The sequence below is a fragment of the Melanotaenia boesemani genome, chromosome 16 (genome assembly GCF_017639745.1).
Source record: "Melanotaenia boesemani isolate fMelBoe1 chromosome 16, fMelBoe1.pri, whole genome shotgun sequence".
NCBI lineage: Eukaryota > Metazoa > Chordata > Actinopteri > Atheriniformes > Melanotaeniidae > Melanotaenia > Melanotaenia boesemani.
In genome coordinates, this window is record NC_055697.1 from 9,538,384 (window position 1) to 9,565,008 (window position 26,625).

The 26,625-nt window shown below is 38.0% G+C and overlaps 1 protein-coding gene across 8 annotated transcripts in view; it reads left to right on the forward strand.

Moving 5' to 3' along the window:
* The first annotated feature begins 8,286 nt into the window (after window positions 1-8,286).
* The window catches only part of LOC121655661 (sorbin and SH3 domain-containing protein 1), a 39,901-nt gene continuing 21,562 nt past the window's right edge, over window positions 8,287-26,625 (forward strand). For 3 of the 8 annotated variants that reach the window (XM_042010449.1, XM_042010455.1, XM_042010453.1), the window contains exons 1-14: window positions 8,292-8,389; window positions 8,480-8,531; window positions 16,925-16,967; window positions 17,130-17,207; window positions 17,546-17,662; window positions 18,449-18,555; window positions 18,684-18,825; window positions 19,076-19,105; window positions 20,280-20,422; window positions 20,877-20,937; window positions 21,051-21,125; window positions 23,787-23,822; window positions 23,925-24,027; window positions 25,049-25,163. In XM_042010449.1, the coding sequence (XP_041866383.1) occupies window positions 8,514-8,531; window positions 16,925-16,967; window positions 17,130-17,207; window positions 17,546-17,662; window positions 18,449-18,555; window positions 18,684-18,825; window positions 19,076-19,105; window positions 20,280-20,422; window positions 20,877-20,937; window positions 21,051-21,125; window positions 23,787-23,822; window positions 23,925-24,027; window positions 25,049-25,163 (1,068 nt within the window). In that variant the 5' untranslated portion in view covers window positions 8,292-8,389; window positions 8,480-8,513. Of the gene's footprint in view, window positions 8,390-8,479; window positions 8,536-16,924; window positions 16,968-17,129; window positions 17,208-17,545; window positions 17,663-18,448; window positions 18,556-18,683; window positions 18,826-19,075; window positions 19,106-20,279; window positions 20,423-20,876; window positions 20,938-21,050; window positions 21,126-23,786; window positions 23,823-23,924; window positions 24,028-25,048; window positions 25,164-26,625 lie in introns of all 8 variants that reach the window. The other 5 variants (XM_042010450.1, XM_042010456.1, XM_042010454.1 and 2 more) reach the window with 5 other exon arrangements.

Here is a 26,625-nt window from a genome sequence, read left to right on the forward strand (position 1 = left end):
CCTGTGGCACTGTTCCACAACATCCTTGATGTGTCCAATTTTATAAATTCATGTTAAACACTACTTTGAGACACTGTTCACAGCTAAAGAACATTGAATACAAATTTGGTGGTGAAAAAAAATAAATAAAATAACTAAATAAATAAAATTTGATTAAGTACTTAAATTATAACCCTGTCCCCGTCTTTAAACAGTTTTTTATGTTGTTTCTTCCTTTGAACATAAGGGTTGATTTCAGTTTGACTAGGTCTGCTAATTTTAGTGTATTTGCTTTAAAAAATAGTATGTTTGTGTGAATTGTGTCAATTACACCATGTGTTTTTCCCAGTACTGCGATGGTCTTTGCTAGGTTGGGTCTTGGCTCTTATTAATTCAGAATTTTCCAACAGATTTTATAGTCTAGTGTCACTCCAAGAAACTTTATTTTAGAAACTCTTTCTAATGGTTTTCTATCAGAAAGAATAATACTGAAGAGGGGTACCCCTCAAGGACATTGTTTGTCTCCCCTTCTTTTTGCACTACATATAGAGCCTTTAGCACAGACTATACAACAGAGTGAGGAAATACAAGAAATTGATATTAAAGGACAAAAAGATGTCATCAGTTTGCAGACGATATAAAATACCTGGAAAATCCTAACACAAGCTTTGGTCAACTGATGCATCTTATAAACAAATATGGAGATCACTCGGGGTACAGAGTGAATGTGAATGAAACACAGATTCTGGCCTTTGACTTTGTTCCATCTCAAGAAAACAGGAGAACTTTTCAGTTGAAATGGGATTCCAAAACTTTAAACTATCTTGGTGTAACTTTGTAAACAAATTATGATCAGATTCATATTCAGATTAAAAGAGATATTGAGAAGTGGTCAACTTTTTATTAGACTTCGGTACAAGAATTGAAGTAAATAAAATGAATATCTTCCCCAGACTGATGTATCTTTTTCAAACAGTTCCTATTAGGATTCCTCCAAAAATGTTTAAAATGTGAGCTAAGATGATCTCCAGATTTATCTTGACCGGTAAAAAGCCAAGAAAAAAATACTGTACATTACAACTGGCCAAAGAAAAGGATGGTATGGCACTCCCAAATTTGAAAGAGTATTATTATGCAACACAACTCGCACCAATAATCAAGTGGTGTGACAAAGAATATAGTGCAAAAAGATATTGAGATAACTGTAGTGGGCACCACAGTCCAGTGCTTAGTTGGTAATATTAAATTGGTAAAGTCTTTGCAAGATTCAGTAGATCCAATAAGTTCCCACACACTGAATATTTGGTTTAATGTAATTAAAAAATACAAATTAGAAAGGGAAGTGAGACTGTTGAGCTGGTGGGCCTATGATGACAGATAAACCAAGCTTGATCAAAATTTCAGAAACTGTGGTAGAAGGGATCACAGCAATGTGTACAGTGATCAAAAATGGAAATATGACTTTTCAGAATTTGAAATAGAAACATGGATTAGAAAACACAGAATTTTAGATATTTACAGTTGAGTGACTATTTTATAAAGGAAATACAAATCACAGAAACCGTAAGTGGAGTAATTGATGTATTGCTACAGACATACAGTGGAACAAGACTGAAAGCAATCTCAGTGTTATACACAAAAGTAAGAGACTGTGCAACTTCCTCCACTGTGTACATTAAGGCCAAGTGGGAGAAGGAACTTAACACTGAAATTACAACAGAAGAATGTCTCAAAATGTATGAAACATAATACACCACTACAAATTGAAGGAAGTGGAGGGAGTTTGGATGGAAAATTTTAACTCCACACTTTATTACACCTAAAATAAAGAAGCCGGTACACAAACCAGTACACAACAATCATGCTGGCGGATATGTGGAAGCAGGGAAGCAAACTACACACAGATTTTTTAGCAATGTGATAAAATACAGACGTTTTGGGAAAATGTACATTATACATTCAAAGAAATTCTGGGTTACTCAATACCGCACGAATGTAAAGTTATGTGTCTTGGAAATATAAACCATTGTGTCATTGGGGATGGCAGATATTTAGCTAAGATATTATTGATAACAAGTAAAAAGGCAATAACAAGAAACTGGTGCCAGACTGAACCCCTACCATAAAACAATGGTTAGAATTATAGGAGAAATATGTACTATGGAAAAAAATGGCCTACCAGCTTAAAATGAGAGAAAATCATTTTCATTATAAGTGGAAGAAATGGGTAATTTATGACAGTGGAATGGACTATGGACTAAGTGATGCGTAAGTTTTTAGGTAACAGATTGCTGTTAACCTTATTTTGAAAAAGAACATTTGTAACCATGGATTTGTTTGAATTGTTTTTTATTTATTTTGTATTTATTATTTACTTTTGGACTGTTTTTGTTTGTTTCTGTGCTTTTGGATGTAAGGAAAGTTCTTATTCAATGTATAGATTATGTCTATATTAATGTTTAGTATATAAAAATACTCAATAAAGATTCGAGTTAAAAGAAATAAATAAAAAATTCTTTCTATTTTACCATCATCAATTATTATTGTTACTGTTGTATTTAATGGAATATTATGATTTCCAAATACCATAAAATTTGTTTTGCTTAAATTTAATGACAGTCTATTTGTGTCAAACCATTGTTTTAACTTGTTACTTCTTTAGTCTATATACGACGAAATGTAAATTTAGGTATTTAATGGTGTGCCTGTTTGAGTTCGGTACTTAGAGCCACTTGATTTTTAAGTTGTTTTACAATTTGAACACTTGATGGTGCTCTATACTCTGTGTTTTTCAGGTGGACTCCAACCAAGATTCGTATACTGTGTGAGAACGTCCTTAATTTTATCTCATGATGCTTCTCGAGGGGTTAAACTGAAAAAGGCTCCCTTTTTCTTTATTTAAAAAATGTTTAAATGAAAAATTTAATTTAATTTAATTTAATTTAATTTAATTTAATTTAATTTAATTTAAACAGATTGTAATGATTTACAAACCTCATAAACCTATTTTTTATTCCCACCAAAACATAAACAGAACATCAGATGCTGAAACAGACATTTAACCATTTCATGGAAAATTATAGCTCATTTTTAATTTAATGACAGCAACACATCTCAAAAAGTGAAGTGGAACAAGGGCAACAAAAGGCTGGAGAGTAATTGGCACAAATCTAAAACATTTGGAAGATCATTTCACAACTAGTTATGTTAACTGGACACAGGTCAGTAACATGACTGATATTAAAGGAGCATTTCAGAGAGGGAGAGCCTCTCAGATGTAAAGTTGGGCAGAGTTTCACCAATCTGAGCCTAACTATGTGTAAAAAGCCCTTTATAAATAATTGTTACTAAAAATAGAACAATTTCAAACAAGTATTCCTGAACATAAGATTGGGAGGACTTTAAAAATCCCACCATCTACAATGTATATTATCAAAGATTCAGAGAAACAGGAGAAATCTCTGTGTGCCAAGGACAAGGTTGAAGGGAAACTGGATCCTCATGGACCCTCCGGCTGCACTGCAATAAAAACAGACATGATTCTCAGCTGGAAAACACGGCATGACCTCAGGAACACGTTTAGAAACAATTCTCTCTGAACACAGTTTCTGACTGGCACCAGTCCTGCTGATTGACAATGGGGGACAATGTTGACCTTTGGTCTGAACTGAACCTATTTAAGAACATGTTCAGCTCATTAGCTCTGTCCAGACTTCCCTCAGTCTGATTCCCCTTTAAATTAAGCCGGTGATCTTTTTCTTATTCCTTATTCCTTATTGCTCTGCTGGAGCTGACTTTCTAACTTTTGTGTAGTCCTCCTTGCACTTCTTTAGTTTTGTTTTAAGTTGTTCTTGTTTAGTCTTCAATAATGCAATTCTTTATTTTTTTAAAGGTTTCTTTTTTTAAAATTTAGCAGTGTGAGACCTGCAGACTCCAGGCCCCTAATGTTTTTTTACAACAGTGACATCTACTCGAAATCGCATCTACTTCTTTTTCTCAAAAGTTACACTTTTTAAATCATTGGTCCTGAGGCTCAGAAAGAGAAACTCTTAGCTAAATTACAGGTATTTGCATTAAATCCATCATCACAAGTAAAAAACCTGGGCGTTATTTTTGACTCTGAACTTGGTTTTATTCCACATATTAAACATGTTACTAAAATAGGATTTTATCACCTAAAAAACATAGCCAGAGTCCGTCCCATTCTCTCTCGGGCCAACACGGAGATGCTGATGCATGCTTTTATCACCAGCCGTATTGACTACTGTAATGCCCTGCTCTCTGGTCTTCCCAAAAAGAGTATTGCACCTCTACAACTTCTACAGAACTCAGCTGCTCGTGTGCTGACGAAGACCAGAGGGCGGGCCCACATTACACCAGTTTTAGAGTCACTGCATTGGCTCCCCGTGTGTTTCAGGATAGATTTTAAGGTTCTCTTACTGGTTTTTAAATGTCTTAACGGTCTTGGGCCTTCTTATCTTTCAGATTTGCTTTTACCTTATGAACCCTCGCGGCCCCTGAGGTCTTCCGGTACTGGCCTCCTGACTGTACCTAAAGTCAGGACACATACTCACGGAGAGGTAGCTTTCCAGTGGTATGGTCCTCGTCTGTGGAACAGCCTGCCGGAGGAGCTCAGGGCAGCAGAGAATGTTAATGTTTTTAAGAGCAGGCTCAGGAACCACCTTTTTAATTCAGCTTTTACTTAATATTTATTCATTTTATTTTTATTTATTCTATTCCCCTAGCCTGTTTATTTTTCTATGTTAACCCATTTTTATTTATTCTATGCTTTTATTCTATTTATATTATTTTTAGGTTATTTCTCCAGTGTTTGGGAATTGTTTTAACCATGGAAAGCACTTTGTGCTGCACTTTTGTATGAAAAGGGCTTTATAAATAAAGACTGATTGATTGATTGATTAAGCTTTATTAGAAGTTAAAATATTATGAGTTGCATTGCATCCACAAAAAATGCTCATGAAACTTTAAACTAAAGAATTTCCTTCTGGAGATCAATACATCCAATTCCAACAGCTTTGCAGGTTTATTACAGCATAACTTCTAATAGTTTAAAGGTTTCGTACACCCCAGTACCAGACAGTTTGGCCTGTTACACCGAACTACTCAAAACAAACAACTGATTAAAGACTTTCTTAAATCTCAATATGTTTTTCCTACATAGAAATATGTATTGTTTTGTACATTTATATGTAGCATTCACGCATGTGTTTTAAACATGTTAAAACATATAACAGGAAAAGTCTGGTCTTTGGTGTCCAGTCCTCATTTTGTTGTGGGAATTTAAAACAAAGAGTGAAACACTGAAACAGTTTAAAATGTTTTATTTACTGATCACAAATCAAGGAGATTTACAGAGAAAAAAAATCAAATATATCGGTCACATTTTTTTTATTAACAAACATTTTTTTATTTTGTAAATATTACAGTCACAGTCAGAAAGCTGCATCTGTCCAGGCTGGACAGGTTCGTCCTCGCTGCATCTGTCCAGGCTGGACAGGTTCGTCCTCGCTGCATCTGTCCAGGCTGGACAGGTTTGTCCTCGCTGCATCTGTCCAGGCTGGACAGGTTCGTCCTCACTGTACTGTTGTGCACCTTGAAAAGAAAGTGCTTAATTACTAAAAATTAATATTTTTCAAAAACTAAATCTCTAAATATAAGATATAGCATTATATAAATATAAACATACATGATATATAATATTAATAATAAAGGACACCCTTCATTTTGAATATTTTACATGATGTAATAGCATAAAGTATAAACTGCATATATATGTTTCTCTAATGTCTGCCTTTTGGAAAATGTAAACTGTTTCAGAATTTTATTGAAATGTTGACCTGTACGTGTTTATACTTCAGTCATGTATTTATGATTAATTTGTTATGGTGCCTTGTTTTATGAAACTATGTGCAGATTAAACCTTTCATTTCCAAAAAGTAAAATTAACTACTAGGTATATATATGATAACTTTCTAACTATGGTGGTAAATTCTGTCAAATCATTTTAAACTCATCACAGTAAAACTTCATTTCTTTGTCAATTTCAAGTTGACAAAATAGTTTAACGGCATTAAACAAAGAGATTCAAGTTCAACACCTACTGTCTGAACGTCATACATACTGGTCTGAAATTAAACAGAGAGCGCTGTTTAGGGGTCTAGAAGTGCGGGTCCAGAACTGCAGGTCAGAATCTGCAGGTCTCTGGGTCTGGAGACACATGCTTCTCCTTTTTTTTTAGGTCTCCGGTGATTCAGGGTTTTAATGTGGAAACATCTCACTGTTCTTGTTGGGACGATGCTGTCCACACAGATGTTGAAATAACCTGTCACACACTCAGTCATGATACTGATGTCATCACCATGTGGTTCACAGAGGATATTCCAGTCTGAGGTCTCAAAACACCCCCTCGGAGCAGCTTCATCTCATAGGACTTAGAGCAACATTTGTTCGCAACTGTATACATCACAACAGCACGGCATTGCAGGACAAGAGTCTGGGTGCTGAACTAGCCTGCCTGAAGTCCAGACCTTTCACCTAGAAAAAACATTTTAAAGCGTCGTGACAAAAAATTTGGTAACAGGTCCAGAACCTGTTGAGCCACTAGGATCCTGCCCCAAACCAGAATGGGACAACATTCCTCTCCTGAAACTCCAGCAACTGGTTTCCTCACTTGCCAGATGTGTACAAACAGTTGGAAAATGAAGAACAGACATTCCAGTTTATTTGAGACGTGTTTCTGCCATCTAACTCAAAATGAACTCATATTTTGCATGGGATGGTAAAATGTCAAAATTTCAAACAGATATGTTTTTTATGTTTAATTGGAAATAAAATATTAATTTATGAGATTTGCAAATCATTGTTTTCTGTGTTTATTTGCATTTTACTCAATATCCCAACCTTTTTGGAATGGGGTTGTGCTATTGTTTATTTTTTACTGCAGCAATTCATAGTGTTTGAGCTCACTGCTTTTGGTGTAATATAATGAATTTGACTTGTGTTGTTTACTGTTCATATCACCATACCAACAGAGTTGTAGGTTGTCTGTGGATAACATGCTGGATGGTTCCTGTCCTCTTTAGTCTGCAGGACACAGCATCCATGTTTCTAAAAAGAATTTCAAATTTGGATTCATATGACCACACAATAGTTTTCCACTTTGCCTCAGATGTTTAAATGAATTGTGGCCCATAGAAAACGCCACCATTTCTGGATCATGTTCACAAATGGATTCTTTGTTACAGGAGAGAATGAATTTGTAGACTGTGTGGCGAACTGTGTTCACAGACAATGATTTCTGGAAGTGTTCCTGAGCCCATGCAATGATTTCCAGTTGAGAATCGTGTGTTTGTAACACACTGCCTCCTAAGAGCCTGCGGAGTACAGTCATCCAGTTTGACCTTTAGCCTGTTTATCTGAATATTGGTGATTTTAATGATATTATACATTGTAGATGGTGGGATCTTTAAAGTCTTTGCAAGGTTACATTAAAGGACATTTGCTAATTTTTTGCCCAATTTTTAGACAGTTTATCACAGATTAGTGAGCCTCTGTCTACCTTTGCAAATGAGAGGCTCTACCTCTCTGAAATGCTCCTTTTATTCCCAGTCATGTTACTGACCTGTTACTAATTAACCAAATTATTAATAAATGTTCCTTCAGTTTTTTTTTCTGTGCCTTTTATTTTTTCCAGCCTTTTATTTCCCATGTTACAACTATTTCTGAGATATGTTGCTGCTGTCAAACTCAAAATGAGCTCATATTTTCCATGAAATGGTAAAACCTCTCACTTTTAACATCAGGTATGTCGTTTATGTTCTACTGGGAATAAAATACGAGATTTGCAAATAATGCATTTACATTTTATACACCATCCAATTTTTAAATTGGGCTTTATTAACGTTAGAATTAAAGTGAAGGTTAGAGGTATTTATTACAGGCCTGGTAAGTAAGAAGACAAACGTAAATTCAAACATCCATGCTTCTGCACGAGTGTGCCAACTTTAGTGTTCATTACAGCTTGTTTAGTCTCAACCATCGGGCTTACTGAACTTTAATGTGAAGTGTCTGATTTTTTTTTTTTTTTTTTTTTTTTTGTTTTGTTTTGTTTTGTTTTGTTTTGTTTTTTTGTTTTGTTTGTTATTTTGTTGTTTTTGTTGTTTTTTTGTTTGTTTGTTTTTTTTTTGTTGTTGTTTTTTTGTTTGTTTGTTTTTTTGTTTTTTTTGCAAAGGCCAGCCCCTTCGCTCCCTCCCCCCGCTCTCGGCGGTGTTCCTCGGTGTTTACGCAGCACAACGCTGCTGAGGGTGAAGCGCTGACAGGACGCTGGTGGAGAGCTCAGTGAAGTGTGTCTGCAGCAGCAAGCCCAACGCTGGATTACCAACACACAGAGGTAAGTGTCCCTGCTGCGTGGAAGCTGCAGACCTTTTATTTAATCTTTTTTAAAGGTGTTCTCACTTTTCTTTGGTCACTTTTCCAACAGCTGGATTTGGGTTGTGGAGTTTCATAATCATAAGATGCATGACCAGCGGCACGTATGTAAATATGCGTCTCCTTTACGCTTAATTTAGCCGACTTTATGAGATGAAAGTGCTTGTATGGTTGTGGATTTTTTTAGATTTCGCATCCCAGTAGACCTGCCTCTCTCTGGCTTTGGGACAGCCGCTGCAGTAGAGACAAATCCATACCGTGCAAATGCGACCCACTATAGGTGCTGCACTAATGTTTAACACCAAGGACCAAGCATAAATTCTGGCTCTATATCGTCCCAAATACCCGATCGTAAAATGTTATCAGGCAGCAGTGAAGCTTCATTTGTCATTGTGAAGCAGGGAGCAGACCACGGGCTGTCCCTCGTGCAGACAGTATGGCTGTATCATCAGGACCATGCTCTTAATGGAATGCATATAATGCGGCATGGAGATATTAGGGACAATTTATTTAACAGCCTGTTTCTGTTATTTTTCTTGCATTGTTTTCAGACAGTAGTGCATTCTTTATCATGTTTAATGTTAAAGTTTATCTTACAGGATATGTGAGGAGGAAATATCTTATTTCAGTGTTATGTTTGAGAACATGACCCGAGCACCTGTTCTGCTGTATAAATGCACAGTAGTTTGTGAGCATTCGCTGCATCTGTTGACACAAGGACGTGAATGTTTAACTATACAAGCAAGTCTAACAAACATGTCTGCCAGGACTCATAATGAACAGCATGTGACATGAATAACTGCTTCACTACACAAGTGTAGACTCACATAGGTAATGAAAACTTCCCACATCTTGTCCACATTTATATGTCCAGTGTTGAGCTCATCTGCTTCCAGACATTTGCAAAAGCAACTCAGCTAATGTGGGCTTATTTGATCAGTCCTACAAGCAAGCAGTGTAAAGCTGTTTCTGTTAACTGTGCTTCACTTTATGAATTAAATTAAATCTCAGTGGAAAAGAAGATAATTCATCTCAGCCTCTTTTCCAGAATTAGTCAACGCTCCCTCAGTAAGTTCTGTGAAACTAAACAGATGTCCATGTTTCTGCCTGTTTTCATTCATGATTTTACTACAAGGACTCTGTGTAACATGACACTTAATGAGCTTGATGAAAAATTTACCTGCACACAAATAATTAATCAAACTGAGTCTGACTGACTTGTGTATTGTGCAGCTTGATTGTCACAGTCGCCTATGCTCTTTTTGTCACATGGTCTTGGTGGACACAGACAAAAGAGATCTGCAGAGATATATTTGTGCAGAAAGTGCAGGAAATCCATTTGCTCCCCACATGTCCTGCATGTTTTCAGCTTTCAGCAGTATGGGCTAAGTGGCAGTGCAGCAGCAAATGAAGCAGATCCCTGGTTTGCAGCATGTCAGCAGAGGAGCTAAAAAATGAACGTTTAGAGATGCTGATGGCTTTGCACATGCAACAGATACTTTCATCTGTCATATATTTTTTGTTTAGTAGCTCAACTCTTTGTCCAGTTAAAGAGTAGCCAAGCCGATGATCAGTTGCACATGTTGTGCAATTAAAGCAAATAAAACATGAGCTCTGTAGCATTTTGATTGAGTTTCTTTGAAAATGATATTCAAACAGAACGAGAATTTTTTTTTTATATTTCACCTGCATTTGTGCTGTTTGAACTTAATAAATCAAGGTCAAGCTGTTTCAGTTTGGTCTTTTGAGTTTGATGAACAGAAGTTATAACCATCAGAATGAGGATGCGACCTGTTGGTATGAACCCAGCGCAGTTGTTAATATTTTATGAAGTTTGTTCAGAGTCACATTACACAGCTCCCCTAGATTTGATAGGATTACCGCATAAACATAAATCTTGAAACTGATTTTCAAAGATTTGCCAAAGGCTGCTGACCTTATAATCACATGTTTTTGTTTTTCCCACAAAGATCTCCATGTGCTTTGAAAAGTTATCAGACACTGTTAGAACAAACAACTCATATTGTGCTTTATTTTTCTTCATTCGAGTCAAGTGAACACATCTGCACAGACATTTTCATTCAAAATTGGATCGCTTTGGCAAATAATGTGTCATTTATCTGTATCTGAGACACAAATGAGAAGTAGAAGAGTTTGCCAGCTTCACCCATGTGTTCAAAACGACTGTAAAGAATTAGTCTGTTTGACTGGATAATGGCTAAATAATTTAATGATATTGTTCTCTTTGTTTAAGTATATTTATTCCCCAGAGTTTATGCATACCACCTGCTAAGTGAAGCTGGCTATTTGTATGAGAGAAACAACAACCAAAGCAGTGCCAGTGTTTTTAGCAAGAGCTTTGTCTTTACTTTGAATAACCGATGGCTTTGGATCAGGACGGATGTTTCAGCCATACACCAGGTTTCTGTTTTCATTCCTTGTTAATGTTACAACAGGTTGCTTGGCAACGTACTCTTCACCCCTCTCATCTCCTTTAGACATTGCCTGCCATTGGTTGAAGTGGATGGTGAAGTGAAGTGTTGGGTTTTGGCTTTTCAAGGTCCGTGTCACAAAGCCGCCCCCCCTCCAGTCGTGGATGTATGTAAACAAGGCAGTAAAAAAAAAAAACAATTTATGCTTTGGTGATGGATTTAAGCAGAAGCCGCCTCCACTCTTCTCCTGCTGATGGATGGCAAATAATGGAAAACAGCAGCATCATGACAGATGACTGCAGATATTCTAATACGAATCAAAATATTCATACTCATTTTCTCATAGACTCAACCAACATTATAAAGTAGTTTCTTTACATTTTTTTTTAACTCTCTAAAATATAAGAAACAGTCATGGAACTGTGATATGTTTGCTGCCACCTGTGAAGGCAGACAGTTACTGATGCTGCTGCCTGTTGTGTTTTTGTATCTGGGTGTGACGGGATAAGTCGGACTACACCCACATTCCCGAAATAAACAGATGATGGAGACTCTCTGGAGTCCTGCTGCACGCTCATTTCACACGAGGATACCTTCATAGCACTTAAAATTGCTGGATTATCACATCGCTGTTTATATTCACGTTTAGCCGCCATATCCTATGACTCAATTATCAAGTAGTGCTGTCATACAGGCGCTCACAGAGTTATATTAGGGAACACACTCAGAGCTTCCAACCTTTGTTGGAGTCAAAACATCCAGCAGAGATGAGGAAACACTTTCAGCACTCTCTCAGACAATTATTTGAATTATCATTGCAACTCACCTAATGTCCTATATCTAAGCCAGGAGGAATCTGATGTACACAGCTGAGCTCATTATTTAGTTATGACACTTAATAAACACCATGTGTCCCTCTTATTCATATTCCCAAATAAAATGTTACAGCTGAAATAATTTATCTTTTTGTTTAGATTATGCCGTTTACTTTTCACTTAGCAACTACAAATTAAACTTTCTTAAGAGGTTCAGCAGAGCTACTTAAATATTCAGTGTTTACCCTTTGTCCAAGGACTGCGATCCAAGTTTCCTTGCTCGTGACGTGTAGCCTGGACCATTTGCTGTGAAGATGCATCATCGTGGATAAACTGTCAACTCAATGACATTCTTATTACACTGGCTCTAAAAGCCTAACAGGCTTGCTATAAGCAGCCTGGCTCTCTAACTCAGTGTCTACAGACAATTTGGTTCACGCAGCCCACTGGAGCCCTCCCAAGGACCTTCACATGCACAAGTCAAGTGTTCCCCGTACAGAGTACCTGCCCATTATCACATGCAGTAACTGTCTGGGCTTCTCATTGATGCACTGTAAGGCTGTGAAGCTCTCCAGGATTGTGCTTGTTTTTTTGTTGTTTTTTTTCCAATTAAAGGTTCAGAAAACATCCCTAGAACAAGCACTTAACGTTATAGTGAGACTATTCACTTCCTTTGTTGCTGTGATATTTCATTAACTGAGCTTCAAAGAATTTAAAAGCTTAGACACCTTACAGCTCAGATTAAGCTAAATTCCATCATAAGCATGAATCCATTATTATCCCTCTCAGAGGCTTATAATGACTGTAATGTATAAGTTACATGCATTTCCTTTTATGCTGCAGTTGTTTGAAATGAACTTCAAATAGCTTCATTTCAGGAATGTGTAGAATCCCAGGCTGCTGTCCAGCATGGAAGCTGTTTATGGAAGAGTGTTGGGAGGGTCTCAATTAAGGGGATAAGCTGCAGCTCTGGAGTGGCCCTTTCGAGCCATGTTTGGAGCTGTTTGGTGGGTTCTGCGCACGGCACTGGATAGCTTCTCCCCTCTCTGCCATTTGTTGACAAAGCAGAAGTCAAACGGTTTTACGTAATAGTCCATTCTCTGTCCATAGTACAGCTGAATGTGTGATGAGAGCTCTTTTGTGTTGACATAGCCCAGTGTCAAGGCAGCCTCTGAATGTTTCACAGAGAGACCCCCTGCATGACACGCATCATAGTTCAACTTAGTACCACCCTGCCTTTGTTCAGCTTTCAGAACTGGCAAACAGAGAAGATCTGAAAGCTGATAGTCATGAAGATATCTGCTAATATTAGAACTAATAAATGACATAAACTCAGTCCTTGTGGATTTATTCTTCAAATTTAGAGACAATTTGTCTGCTTGTCCCTGTTACTGAGCTTTAAAGGTGCAGTTGGCAACAATGTGAAAGTAACAGCTATGAGATGTCAGAGGTATATATATGTAGGAATATGTCTATTGAAGTTGGTATGCTAACATGGTAGCTTCATGCACCACTCACCTCCAGATGGGATGGTGTGTCAGTTCCTACATTTGCAATATTTTTCTTCTTCTAACTAATTTCTTTACATTTTATTTATTTATATATATGATTTATTTATTGGTTTTTGAGGGGTCATATCCACAAACTGATGCAAAAGTGTAGTTCACTTGGCTCAAAAGAAAGAAATATCTATCTATCTATCTATCTATCTATCTATCTATCTATCTATCTATCTGTCTGTCTGTCTGTCTGTCTATCTATCTATCTATCTGTCTATCTGTCTGTCTGTCTGTCTGTCTGTCTATCTATCTATCTATCTATCTATCTATCTATCTATCTATCTATCTATCTGTCTGTCTGTCTGTCTGTCTGTCTATCTATCTGTCTATCTGTCTATCTGTCTATCTGTCTGTCTGTCTGTCTGTCTATCTATCTATCTATCTATCTATCTATCTATCTATCTATCTATCTATCTATCTATCTATCTATCTATCTATCTATCTATCTATCTATCTGTATGTATGTATGTATGTCTACATTAATGTTAATATTGATGTGATTTTAACTTTCTTGGCGTCCAGCTCTTCCCTATCTTTATCCCTTTAGAAATGGAAGCAAAGTGGAGGAAACACAGACATTAGTGATGCAAATTTTACTATGAAAACTCAATCTACGAGTTTTCATAGCAAGTCTGTTCTTGCTTCTGATTTCTTCAAATCTTCACAGTCAAACTCCTGCCCATTAGCTGTAAAGCTCCATGGCACAAGTAGTCAGGATGGGCTCTTCCAGTGTTACACATAGAAAAGAAGGGCTGACTCACCTAAGTTTCTCTAAGTAAGGCTGTGCAGATTCAAAGCAGAACCCCAGCCAGAGTGTCAATGGTTGATTTTGCTCACAATGTGACTTGTAATATATAGAGAAACATCTTATGGGCACTTTAAATAAGGTTAAAATGTCATCTTTAGCAGTGGAGGACTTTGGTAGTCCTCTATATATTTCAAAGCTACTTTTACAAAGTATTACTGTTTTTGCTGTTTTACACTTCCTACAATTTAGTTTCATCGATCTAATAACACATTAACATGTTGTTAACAGCAGTATTATGAACTTTAGAGATTGTTTAGTCGTCCATTAGTAAATTCTAGCCATCCTCCGGCCTGTCTGTCTCTCATCTGCTGGTCCTACATGAGCATATCAAGGGGGAGGAAGATTTTTATATGTTGGTCTGTACAGTTGTTGAGTGGGTGCCACATTCCCTGGTGGCATGTGATGACAGGTCCATCAGGAAACGCCTGCTGTCAAAAACAAACAGACCCCCTAGATTGTATAGGGTCAAGGTCAGTTTGGGGGGCCGTCCTGCTCAGACAAGACCCTCAAAGCGCAGTCAGACAGCTCACAGGGCTTTAGAGGGACCTGCTGTACGTGGACTAAGGACTCTGTTTTGCACATCATCAAGTAGGTAATGTATCACTCTGGATCTGCAGTGAAACTTTTAGATGGTCATGGCCTTTTGGGAGTTGTTTGTTTTGGAAAGATATTTCTGCTAGATCAGAGAAGAGTCAGTAGCTGGTTTATTTATCTGCGTGTGAGTGTTTTTTAGTGGTGGATCTGAGGCGTGCATATGGGATCATCTTACCTCGTTGGCTGTTTTGTGATTATCTGAAACATGTCTGTCCTCAATTAAAAGTTAATGTGCAAATAACGCCTATGTTTAGAGAGTTCTTAGTTCTGTGTAGTTGTTTTTTTTTTACTAAAGGCATTTTTTCCACTCCGTTTATGAGAAATCTGTAGAAGTTACACTTATTATTAATCATCTTGCTGAAAACCTCTTGAGGAAAGTGTGGTCTCAAAGGTAATAAAAATATCCAAATCAGTATCTATAAATATTAAACAAATGTTCAACAGATGTTGATTTAATCTCATATAATTTTTCTTCACAGATGAGCCAATTTTACTCCAAAATTAAAGCACAGGGTGTCTGGCAGCTTCTTAGATTATAAGGAGTTACTGGGAATTTAGTAACTGATATACTAGCCTCTTATTTCCTGTTTGTCTTGGCTTGACCAACACTTATCTCCAGTGCTTCGCTCCTCTTTTTCACGCGTTAGATGGATGGAGTTCTTTGCCCAGCTCTGCTCAGATATATCTCTTCCTAAAAAGGCCTGGGCTGATATTTGCTCTTGTATGTTTATATAGTGAACTAAACGCTGCTTGCTGTCAACTTCTCTTTAACTATCATATCTGAGAGCTTCAAACTCTATTGTGGTGCTTCTTCTGCTGTAGATTTACCAAAGTGTGGTTCATTTGAGGATACAGCAGAGGCAGAGATGAGCTCAGTCTAAGAAGTCCTCAAAGGAATGACAATTAATGGTTTTGGAAATGAGCTCATGGCTGCATAAGGGGGTCAGGAAGCCAGCTGATTTTATTAGAAAGAGGAAAAATAAATACATTTTCCCTGATGCTCAGGGAGAACTCAGTACCAAGACTGGAAGTTTAAAAGGGTTTAGCTCGGTGTCCCCTTGAGACTTGTTTGGAATCGTTCCCATTTTCCCCCCATCCATTTAGGTCTATTTGTGGACGCTTCCAGCTGGAACATCAGTCCCCAGCTTGCTCTGCAGGTTGGCTTATTTACTGCCATTTGTAAACATCATGCAGACACAGTCCCACACAAACTCATCACGGGCTGGAACAAGCAAGCGTAAACCTTAAAAGGAAAAAAAGTTTAAATTCAGTAACAAAGTCTATAGATTGTCCCATTCATGCTGTTCAAAACTTTAATCCAGTCTACAAACAAAAACACACTATGCGTGTGTGTGTGTGTGTGTGTGTAGGTGTGTGTGTGCATGAGTGGCTGGACAAGTGTTTTTGAGTGTGTTTGCATCTTGACTCGATTGGCCTGTTTCTTGGCAATTTGAATGGAGATGTCTCTTAAATCAGCCTTGCTGGCTGAGCTCAATGGGAGGCCCAGCAGAGGAATGAAAAGTTTGCAGCTACTTTTCTGGTGGCCTTGGTGCTGCCTCTGTATGCTCCACGGAAGCAGCTTAGACTGACATCTTGTTCTATCCCTGACCCTCACTTTTAGTCCTTTAAGGGGAGCACGTTGTTTTGATTTTGCAGCATTTATATAAATTAGGCTGAATTTCTCTATAAAATGGAGTGGCTTGAAAAGAGAGGGCTGTGATGTTGTCAGCTGTATGTGCTTCCCAGCTGGCAGCTTTTCTTTGCAGTTGTGTCACTATTTTTATTGCAGCAAGCTGTTTCAAAGATATTGAACGTGTGTAATAAAACACATTGCATGCTGTGAGAAAATACTGCAGCTGGTCTGGTGAACAAACGATGTAAAAGCTTCTAGGATGTGATGTACAGGAGCTGATCCAAAGCAAATATCTTCAGGCGTATCTGCAGGCGGTGCTACTGTTAGGCCGCTGGATTGGTAAAGCTAAGGGCACAACATTAAGGCACATGTAATTTGGAAACCAGCACAGCTGAATACAGTTTGTCTATAAAGATTTTTTCCATCCACCAAGAGGCATGTCTAAATTTTTTGTTAGTTATTTTATATTGAGCTCAAAATGGATGGATGGAAATGTAGTTGGAATTTACTATCACATCTCAAGAAAGCTTTGTAATGCTTTGCACTTTTTCTAACTGCCTGAGAAAGCATTAATAGTTATTTATTTGTAGCACTTTATAATTTTTGTTACGTGGTCTAAATCTCCTCACATGGACTTCCATGTGTTTCTCTTCCAGGGCTCTCCAGCAGGGGGCAGCATAGAACCAAGAACAACTTCCAGTGAGTCCACTCTGCCGGATTTCATTCAATAATTTAGCAATCCTCATGACTTGCACATCGAGATCATTTAAATTTAAATGCAGCAGAGGCACAAATTATGCACATTTATGACATATTGTATAATTATGTCAGTTTTTTGGTTTGTGGCTTGTCTTGTATCAGGTCCTCGGACTGTTTGTGCTGTCAGAATCACACCTCTGAAAACCATGAAAGGTTCTCCTGACCTGATTCCCAATGCAGGTGAGGTTTCCACACCTCATGAATTTTTCAACTGTATGACTGCTCATACCTACATAGAAAACTAAAGAAACTTAAACCTACAGGAGAATTTTCAAATGCTCCACTTTCACCTCTTGACAGCGTGGTGATGATGATAATTAGTTTTGCAGACAGTAGGATGTTAATTTCATGCCCTGATTTTCATGTTAAAGTTCTATTTCAGTCATTTAGGCCATGAGGTAGCAATAACGTGAATTCCCAGCAGCTCTGGAGCACAAGCGCACTCTGAGAATGCAGCATACAGAAATGAGATCTTAAATTAAGCACAGAGGAAACAAGAGCTTAATTTTTGTTTTCAGATTTGGACCCAAGCAGAGTGTGCAAAGGGAAGGGAGTTGTAACTCTAAGGGCCACCCTCGTCCACATTGATGATGAGGACAGCATCAGTGACGAGCCAAACGCCATCACAGCGCCAAGTAAGTCAGAGCTTGTGCTTCTTCCATTTCACAAGAGTTCTTCACATGATGAAATAACATTTAGAAGGCAGCAATAATTGCAAAGCCATGTAAAAAAGAAAAGAATAATGTAGAATGTAGACAGAGGATGAAAATGTTGCCATAATTTAAAAGGCATTTCATCATGTTATTTAGTTGTAAAAAATTCCACACGTGCCTCTTGGATTTTTTTTTGTGTGTGTGTGTGTGTCAGGATTATATAATACCTCATGTTTTGAAGTGTGTTTGCAGTTGTTAGGCACTCTCAGAACCATAATGAGGGGCGATTGCTCATATTTTCATGTAAGTGTCAAAAAGCTTCTTTGTCATGGCCTGCCCACGCTGCACTTTGGAGCAGGAGGCCCATCTGTGGGATTGTTTGCAACGTAGAGCACTTTGGAACAGAACTGGGGGCTGGCCAAGACTGTTGGGGAGATGCTTTAATTGTTGCAGAGCTTGAATAAAAAGGCCACAGGAACAAACGATCTTTGCAGCTCACTGAATAGGCTTTTTGTTCTCCTCACAAAGTTCAGAGATTGTGGGAGAATCTTGTTTTTTTCCCCTTTTCTGGAGATATTAACAGCTCTGTGCATGAAACCTCCCAAAGAAGGCACTCACCCAGCTGAATGAAATGAAGATTTATTTGGATTGCAATCATCTATTGTGGTTTGCTGTTATGAGTTCACAGGAAAAACTGCACCTTTTAGTATCAGCCTAATTGTTTTTCTTCTTGCTGTACTGGCTCAGAAAGTTCTGGACTCTTTTCAGGTGGCTGGACAAGCCAGATTAATGGAGACAGCTATAAAGCAGGAGGGGCTGAGGGAGGCAGCAACAATACAGCTCATCTACCTCCTGAAAACAGCACTCAGTGCCAGGTATGTTTATTTTCACCGCATTTAAGATGAAGTCTTAACTTTACTGTGTGATATTATTTTAGGGTTTAATATCTGCAAAATTTATTCAACTCTTTAAGCCTTACAGTAATTTTTTCTGCTCTTTTTAGGTCAATTTACCCAGAAGCATAAAAGAAAACCAAGCTCCATCCTTTGCTGACACTCAGAACTGCATCACATCAACTCTCAGCTTTGGTTATCCCTCCACCACCACCGTAAATCCTACCATTGTCCTGCTTCAGCACAACAGAGGTAAGCACTGTAAGCGGTGGGTGACACATACCAAGAAGAGCTTCCAAAAGTTGGTCTAGCCTGTCATTAACCTGTATGTGTGAAATTTTACTACCCAAGATTTGTGATACTGTGAGCTAATTGTGTGTGCAATCCATCAGCATTTTCTCTGTCTGTGCTGCACACCATGTAACCAGTGCTTTCACACTTTTGCCTCACTGCTAGGTCACATTTCATCAGCATGTGTCTGTCTGTCTTTCTCTCACAACAGAGCAGCAAAAGCATCTTTCTCATTCAGAAGGTATGCATTTAGGTTTTGACGACAAATTGATTTCTTTTTTTTTTTTCTTTTCTTTATTTCAAGAAGAAGCTATGAGCAGTTTAATGTATTTGAGGCATTGTATGTGTTAAGATGTCGTCATATCAACTATTTCCTGACATTTATAAAAACCCGGTAGAAACATAATTAAATTTAGACATTATCGTTACCTTCTGCAATGCATTTGCTCCATTAATTAAGAATATTATCTTGCCTTTCTTTGCTTGACATTTAATGTACCATATCCTTTGGCTCTTGGGGACTCTTTATACTTGGCTTCAAATTTACACTGATGTAGAGTTGCTCTTAATTTAACAGCTACCGTACTTGGATAGTATGGAGCTCAGTCTGTATATCAGTTGCGACAGAATGAAATATTTCTAAACTATAAGTCTAAATATTTAGTCCTCCCCATCATAATAACTAGCAGGTTAAGTAGCTTCATCCATGTGCACACCCTCTGATATTTATGGGTGTACAGACCCTACTGGAATTGTCTCACTGACACACAAGTCAGTATCACATCCTCTATATATAATAAAAACTTTACCCTTGGAGCAACAAAATGTTCCAAGAATTATTCGATCAATTATGCTTCAGTAGTGTTTTAAAAAGCAAATTAAGGATTAAAGAATGATGTAGACCTCTTGCACAACAACAGCTATTTGTTGTTATTTTTGTGTTTTTGCACATTTATTACTGGAATAATTCATTTTCACAGCAAGACAAACTGGTGGATTTGATACCTTTAATAATCCACAAAGCAAGTCAGCTGTATGTGACTTAAAAGTTTAAATATTTAGTAGTAAAATGCACATGTGGTTAATACAATGCATCCAAGAGGCATGGTGCTACCATGTTACTGTCCCATTGAGTAGTAGGAAAGTTAATCATTACCCTACTTTCATAATAGTCACGTCACTGGAAGCTTTGACCCCACCGAGTACACACCAGCTTTACACAGCATAGTTAATGTTCTTTTCCTGCCTTGTCAGGTTACATGAATGGTGAGGAAGAAGTCCTTATGTTTTTATTTCCCATATGTTTTTATTGCATGAAGCCCACAATCACTTTTGAGTTGGATTTAAGGCCATACTTTAACCTTAGTTTGGCCTGATCCTGCTCTGAGAGTTATTTATTTCTGTGTGCTTTGCAGACCCAACCCCGGAGAGGGACAAAAGCCCTGATCCAGGGAGAGACTTGACGAGTCCGGTCTCTGATATGGACGGGAAGAGGCTGCGGCTATCCCTGCACTCCCCGGTCTTCGCTCCTCTCAATAAGCCTATTGTGCCTGAACGAGTAAGTAACAAAACCAGCTGTCCAACGAAGACTAATTTACTCTTTGTAAATGTTTGTTTGTTCTGTTCATGTAAAGAATACGCTTTTGATTATTTAGCATTATTATTGTTTGTTTTTTTTTTAAAGCATTTTATTGGCATGTTTTTATTCTTGACTTTAATTTTTTGGTCATCTTTTGAGCACTAACATTCATAGAAAGGGGATATTTTAGATTTTTATACCAGATGAAATGTATGTTTTGATGAAAACATTAATGATGCTCAATTTAGGCGCCAGAATACAAAATCTGAAAGGCAAGGTTAGTGTCGGTAGCTGCAGTAGGGTTAGACATATCCAAACCAATCCAAAAACCACCAAGACTGCTGAACACCTGACTGAAAGCAGATAGGTGACATATATTTCACGTTCTGATATACAAATCCATGGTTTTAAAAAGCTTTTTTTTCTGTTTCAGAACACGGAAAAGTCCAAAGACTGGTATAAGACAATGTTCAAACAGATACATAAATTACCAGGTAAGTTTTTTATTGCTCCTGTTGTTTCCATGTTTGATGAGTGTTGCTGTGGAAGATCTGCATGTGTCTCTGTGATATGTCACGCTGTCCTGTCTCTCCATCACTGTGTTCAGAGCCTATTGAGGAAAACCCGTACCACCCCACCTACATTTTTCCCGAGAACTTTGAAATTCACATGAAATCCAAAGGTATCTGATGGCAGTAACCTCGTTCTCATTGGCATTACTAATCTGCAGCCATCTTGAGCCTTCTCAAATCCTACAGCTCTTTTTAGCTTGTAGTACCTGCCTGTTAAAATCACACATAGATTAAAGAAGTACTTGAAAATCTTTACTTAATCTTTTCTGATGTTAACTCCAGACCACAGAGCCATTATTGATGTGAGTTATTAGTTTGTGCCGATTTTATGTAGGAAATTTAGTCATATCACGCACAAATAAACAAGAAGAACGATTGCTAAATTTATTTTAGCCACCTCAGATTGCTGCATTGCCAATGTTAAAGTCAGAATGTCCACTGTGGAAAACACCTTTACTGTGAGCAGAATGAGATATTCCACTACAACAATTCATCCTTTAACATTAGACTCTGATGAAGTAAAAACACAAGTCACTCCTCCCTCATAGGTTGTTGATTCTTTACCTGCCACCAACATCTCCAACTCATTGCAGCATGGGCTCCACCTTGTGGTACCCGCCACTAAGAGTGTTGTAGCACACCTCTCAACACTGTGTTATGTTTTAGTCTGGAACTATTTTGGCAGAAGTTTGAAGTTTCACACAAACTTTGTCTTTTCAGAGATGCCTCGACCCAGTCATTCAGCCATAGTGATGTGGTCTTTGTCTTGTATCTCTCACACTGGACTATGGCCCCTGTTCCATATGGGAGGACTATTAAACCCTTGTAGAGTTATAGAAGTAGTACTTCAGCATGTGAGCTGATAGAGCTGATAGAGCTGGTTTAGACACACTACTGTGAAAGCATATGATGACTGGAAACAAAACTTCAACATAAAAAAGAAAAAATGTTCCAATATATATTTTCAACATGTAGGACTATTTTATTTTGCATTTGTTAATGACTGTTTATTACCACCAAAACTAAGCAAAACAATGGACATTAGATTTCAAATACAAACATTTGACTAAAGACAACAGTAAATAACCTCAGCATGTGTATGCTGACACTGATAGATAAACATTTAGCAAAGGACAGGGCAAGCTCATTTATACTGTGCATCATCAATTTAGCTATGAGTTATCAGAGAATCCTGGAGGAAGGCCTGCAAATGTACAGACTTTTAGAAAGATGCATTATGACTTTTAAAAATGCATTTGACTCCTTATGCACTTGAAGAAAAACTAGATGGACTTCCCCGAGTCATTATAAATGCAGTAAGCAGGATAAAAACATTTGAGTTCATGATTATGGAATTTGTGATTTGACTAATGTTGTTGTAAGATCATCATAATTTTTTTCCATCTAAAAGTGGTGATTGTATTTTAGCTCAGTTATATACATAGGTGTTAAATTAATATTTAGGTTTTTTGTATTGTGCAACATTAGCCCCACACTGTTTCACGTGACAGTTGTGTTATTAGTCATAAGTAATCTTGGTGATCCCATTAGGATTAGTTCAATTATGGTCGAAGTGTGTAAGCATTTACAAAAACTCTACCTTACGGACAGGTTTCTGTGCCCTTTTAGAAGATGAGAGACGTAGTAACAAGTGTTTTAGGAACATGACTAATATTAGGTGTAACAACAAGAGTCAGGTTAGCATCTACTGCGTTTTTAAAAGTTCCTCCAAACCCATGGCAACCTCATTATGCATACTGAATTGCTAAGGTACAGGTTAAATGTTTACAAAAACACTACTTTCCAGTTGATATTATCAAAGAAATGTCGATTTGGTTGCTTAAATGTTCATTTAAACATGGCTGACTGAGCAAGATAAATCTACAATGTTTTTTCAGAAATTCAGAAGAAACGTGTCATTTTCATTTAATTTCATAGATTAATCCCACTGACTCATGTTCTATCTTCTTCTCTTTAACCATCTAGTAATAAAAGCTTCAGACTGCTGTCTTGTTTTAATATTTGGCTAATTTGTAAAAGCTTATTCTAGCTATTTTCCACCAGAGCATGATCAGCGTCGCTGCTGTTCTGGAGAGGCAGTGTGTGGTTGTGTCCACTAGATGGTGCTATAGTCCTGCATTATGGTTGTGAACACACAAAACACAAAACCTTCAAATTGTTTAGTAATCCTGGTCCATATAACTAAAATTATGTTTTGGTTAGTGTCTCAAAGTATTTGATTATTGGTTCTGGTTTTGGATCTTAGATTTTCTTTGAAATGGGTGCGATCTTTATGTAGAATAAATGACAGGGCCTTGTATTAGAGTATTTTCTATTATTAGTCTCCACTCACTGTTGGATGTAAAATGATCAATCTGTGTGTGCATTTTTGATTGATATGGTTGTTTGAACGTTATCTCACAGGTAATTATCCTTGGATTGCTCTTAGTGCAGCACTGTGGACTGTTGGCTTTACAACCCATTACTCATTCAAAGCCTTGATGCTCACTGATGCTTTGGTCCCTTTTTAGCTCAGTAATGCTTCCAGTAAAGTGCTTTGATTTGACACACTTTGATTTTGTTTGTGAGCCTGCAATGCTTGGCCTAATGGAAGGTGTGAAGCTCAGTGTAAGGAAAAAGACAGGATTTTAACGCCCTCTGAATTATTTAGTAATGTGCTGTATATATTACTTCCATTCAGATATCAAAGATAAACAGAAATAAAAATTCAGCATGAACATTGTGTGATTTTTTTCCCCCCTCTCTATCAGACAATGCTCCCGCTCCCTTTGGTTACCTGGAAGATGGTGAGTTTGGGAAAATGGAATCACTGAAAATTCATTTTTAGCATTTTCAAGGATTAAGCTAAATTTCAGCTGATCTGACGTTATTCTGCTGATTTCTATCAGTCAGAGCAGTCCCACGCTCAAAAAGCAACGATGAAGTCGACTCAAGAGGCAGGTCGATGCCAGTGCCAACGCGCTCCTCTTCCCTCAAACCTTCTGCCAAAAGGTCAGTGTCCTCCATCTGTTCCAAACCTTCCTTATGACATTCATTTTCATGTTAGTATTCTGCATCGTTTTGCACTAAGAATGGAGCTATTGATTTCAAGAAAAGTTAAAATGCCGTGACAAATTGTGTAACTAAGAATAAATATATTTTTAATTGGAAAAATTAGATTTTAATCCATCTTTTTGACAGGCAGTGTTTCCGTATATGGTCATACTGTAATGATAAGTAGCTCCCTGTATGACATTAACTTCTAGGGAAAAAAATGTAACAATCTTGTGACGAGCATGAAGCTACAGTAATGTCACCAAATATGACAACAGAAGTTGCTTCCTAATGCCTGAATCTGAGGTTATTACATTTCACTTCGTCTGTTGTATCCTCCAGCTTTTACTCTAGGTGTGATTAGTCTGACCGCCCCTCCCACATACACATATACTCACATGTTAACACTCACACAGGAGGATCAGCTCTCAAAAGAAATTAATGTTAAAGGTAAAGTGATGTAAGATGTAGAGTTGTTGCCCACAAAAACTAAAAATGACAGCAGATGTTAAGCACTGACCCTTCTGTCGCATCATCTTCTCAAACACATCTTTATTAAGTTTAATTTTTAATGAGAAAGAATGTTTTTCTTTAGTTTTCTGGGGTGAGGGTGAGCGTAAGGAAGAGAGTTTCTGTTTTAATAGTTGAGTAGTCGTTTTAACCTCAACAGTCAGTTACGAAATCCTCTCAGGAAATGTTACCTTCTGCTTTTTGTCACTGAGTCCAATCTTGTTTACGTTATCAAATTACGGCTCGGCTCTGAGCTCGAATTGGATTTTCTGTCACATCATCATTAGAAGAGGAGACAGACACATGGAGAAGGGGGGCTGGCATAATGAGTGCCGACGTCATGTTTGAATGAAAGAAAAAATAAAAAGATCATCTTAGCCAGTGCTGGTTGCCATGGAGACCATTTAATAAGGATTGGTTCTCTTCAATCCCTCACCCCACCCCTCCCTGACACCCGCCTCCGAAACAGGAACGAGTGGGAGCCCCCGGATAAAAAGGTAGACACCAGGAAGTACCGCGCCGAGCCCAAGAGCATCTTCGAGTATGAGCCGGGGAAATCATCGGTGCTGAAGCTGGAGAGAACGGTATGCCAGCTATCTGTCTGCCCCCCCCCCCCCCCCCCCCACTCTCTCTCTCCCTCTCTGTCTCCCTGTCGGTGTTTGTGCTGTTTGAGCTGTCCCCCACTGCATCCATCATCATCCATCCTCACACCACCGCCACCACCACCTCTGTATCTCAGCTCCCTGGCGGCTGCATCACTAATAGCTCGGAAGGCGACGTGTGTGTAGCCACCACATTCCTAAACGGTGTCCTGTTGCAGGGACAGACGATCCTGCTTGGAAAGCGAGCGGGGGAGTATCACTTACAAGGATAGCTGTTGTCTTGCTGTCTTCAATTTAAGGTTATTGGGCTGGATCAGGTCGCTGTGAGAGGCTGCCAGCACAGACACAAAACATGGATCTGGTGTGTTTTCTGTGGAGGAAGTGTAACGCTCTCTATCCCACTTTCCTGTCTAGACCAGACAGCTTGCGGTAAATTCAAATGATGATACATAAATCTGTGTCCTAAAGGGCTATTTTTCACATTGATATGTCAAGTTTTATGCATGTAACTATTATATTATAATAATAATAATAATAATAATAATAATAAGAGGTTCATTATTTTGATGGAGCAGAAATGGGAGGGGGGGGGGGGGGTGTTATGTAATTACTGCTTGTTTGATACCCAGTTGCGTCAAGCTACTAGATGAAGCTAGTTTCTTTCAGCTGGCTTGATACCAGTGCCAACCACTGTGCTCATTACAGTTTACTCCAGTTTGTCACTGGACTGCTTTAAAATAATGAGCTGTTGTTTCTCATTTACAAGCTCAGTTATCACAGAGGAGCGTCCTTCTTGCTGTATGTTAGGTCAATTTATTTCACTCTGTGGTGTTTGAAGCATTGTTGGTTCTTACTTAAATCTTCCTGAATGTATCTGATCATTCAGATGGTTTTACAATGTCAAAACTAAGGATGCATGGATTAAAAGTTATCCTCTGTATGTTTTTGTTGATTAGAGTGAAAATATTTTAATTTAATGAAAGCAAGGTTAATAGAAATTCATGTGCATTTTAAAGTACTGCATATAGGCTTAAATTGAAGCAACAGTTGCTAAATTTAAGTCATTTCTTCTGTCCAAACTGGCATCAAAGGGATCCGCTCGCAGTGGATGTTAACTACGTGGACAGGAGAAACGTTCATTCTGCTGATGTCTGTGAGTTTGAAGGACTCATTCGACAGTTATTAGTCTTATTTGTTTTTCAGTTAGATGAGAGGATGGATACCACTCTGTCCAAATATGAAGTAAAAGCCACTTAGGTTATCTGTCTATGAGGACTGGAAACATAGAAAGCTCAGCAACTCACATGAAACTGAAGTGGCAAAGCAAACAATTTGCAGTTTTAAGCCAGGCAATTTGTTGGTTGGGAGCAGGGACTTCCTGGAGTCTCGATTGGTTGCCTGGCAACTTTACAGTGAGAAGAAGACAAATGAGATATTACGTATT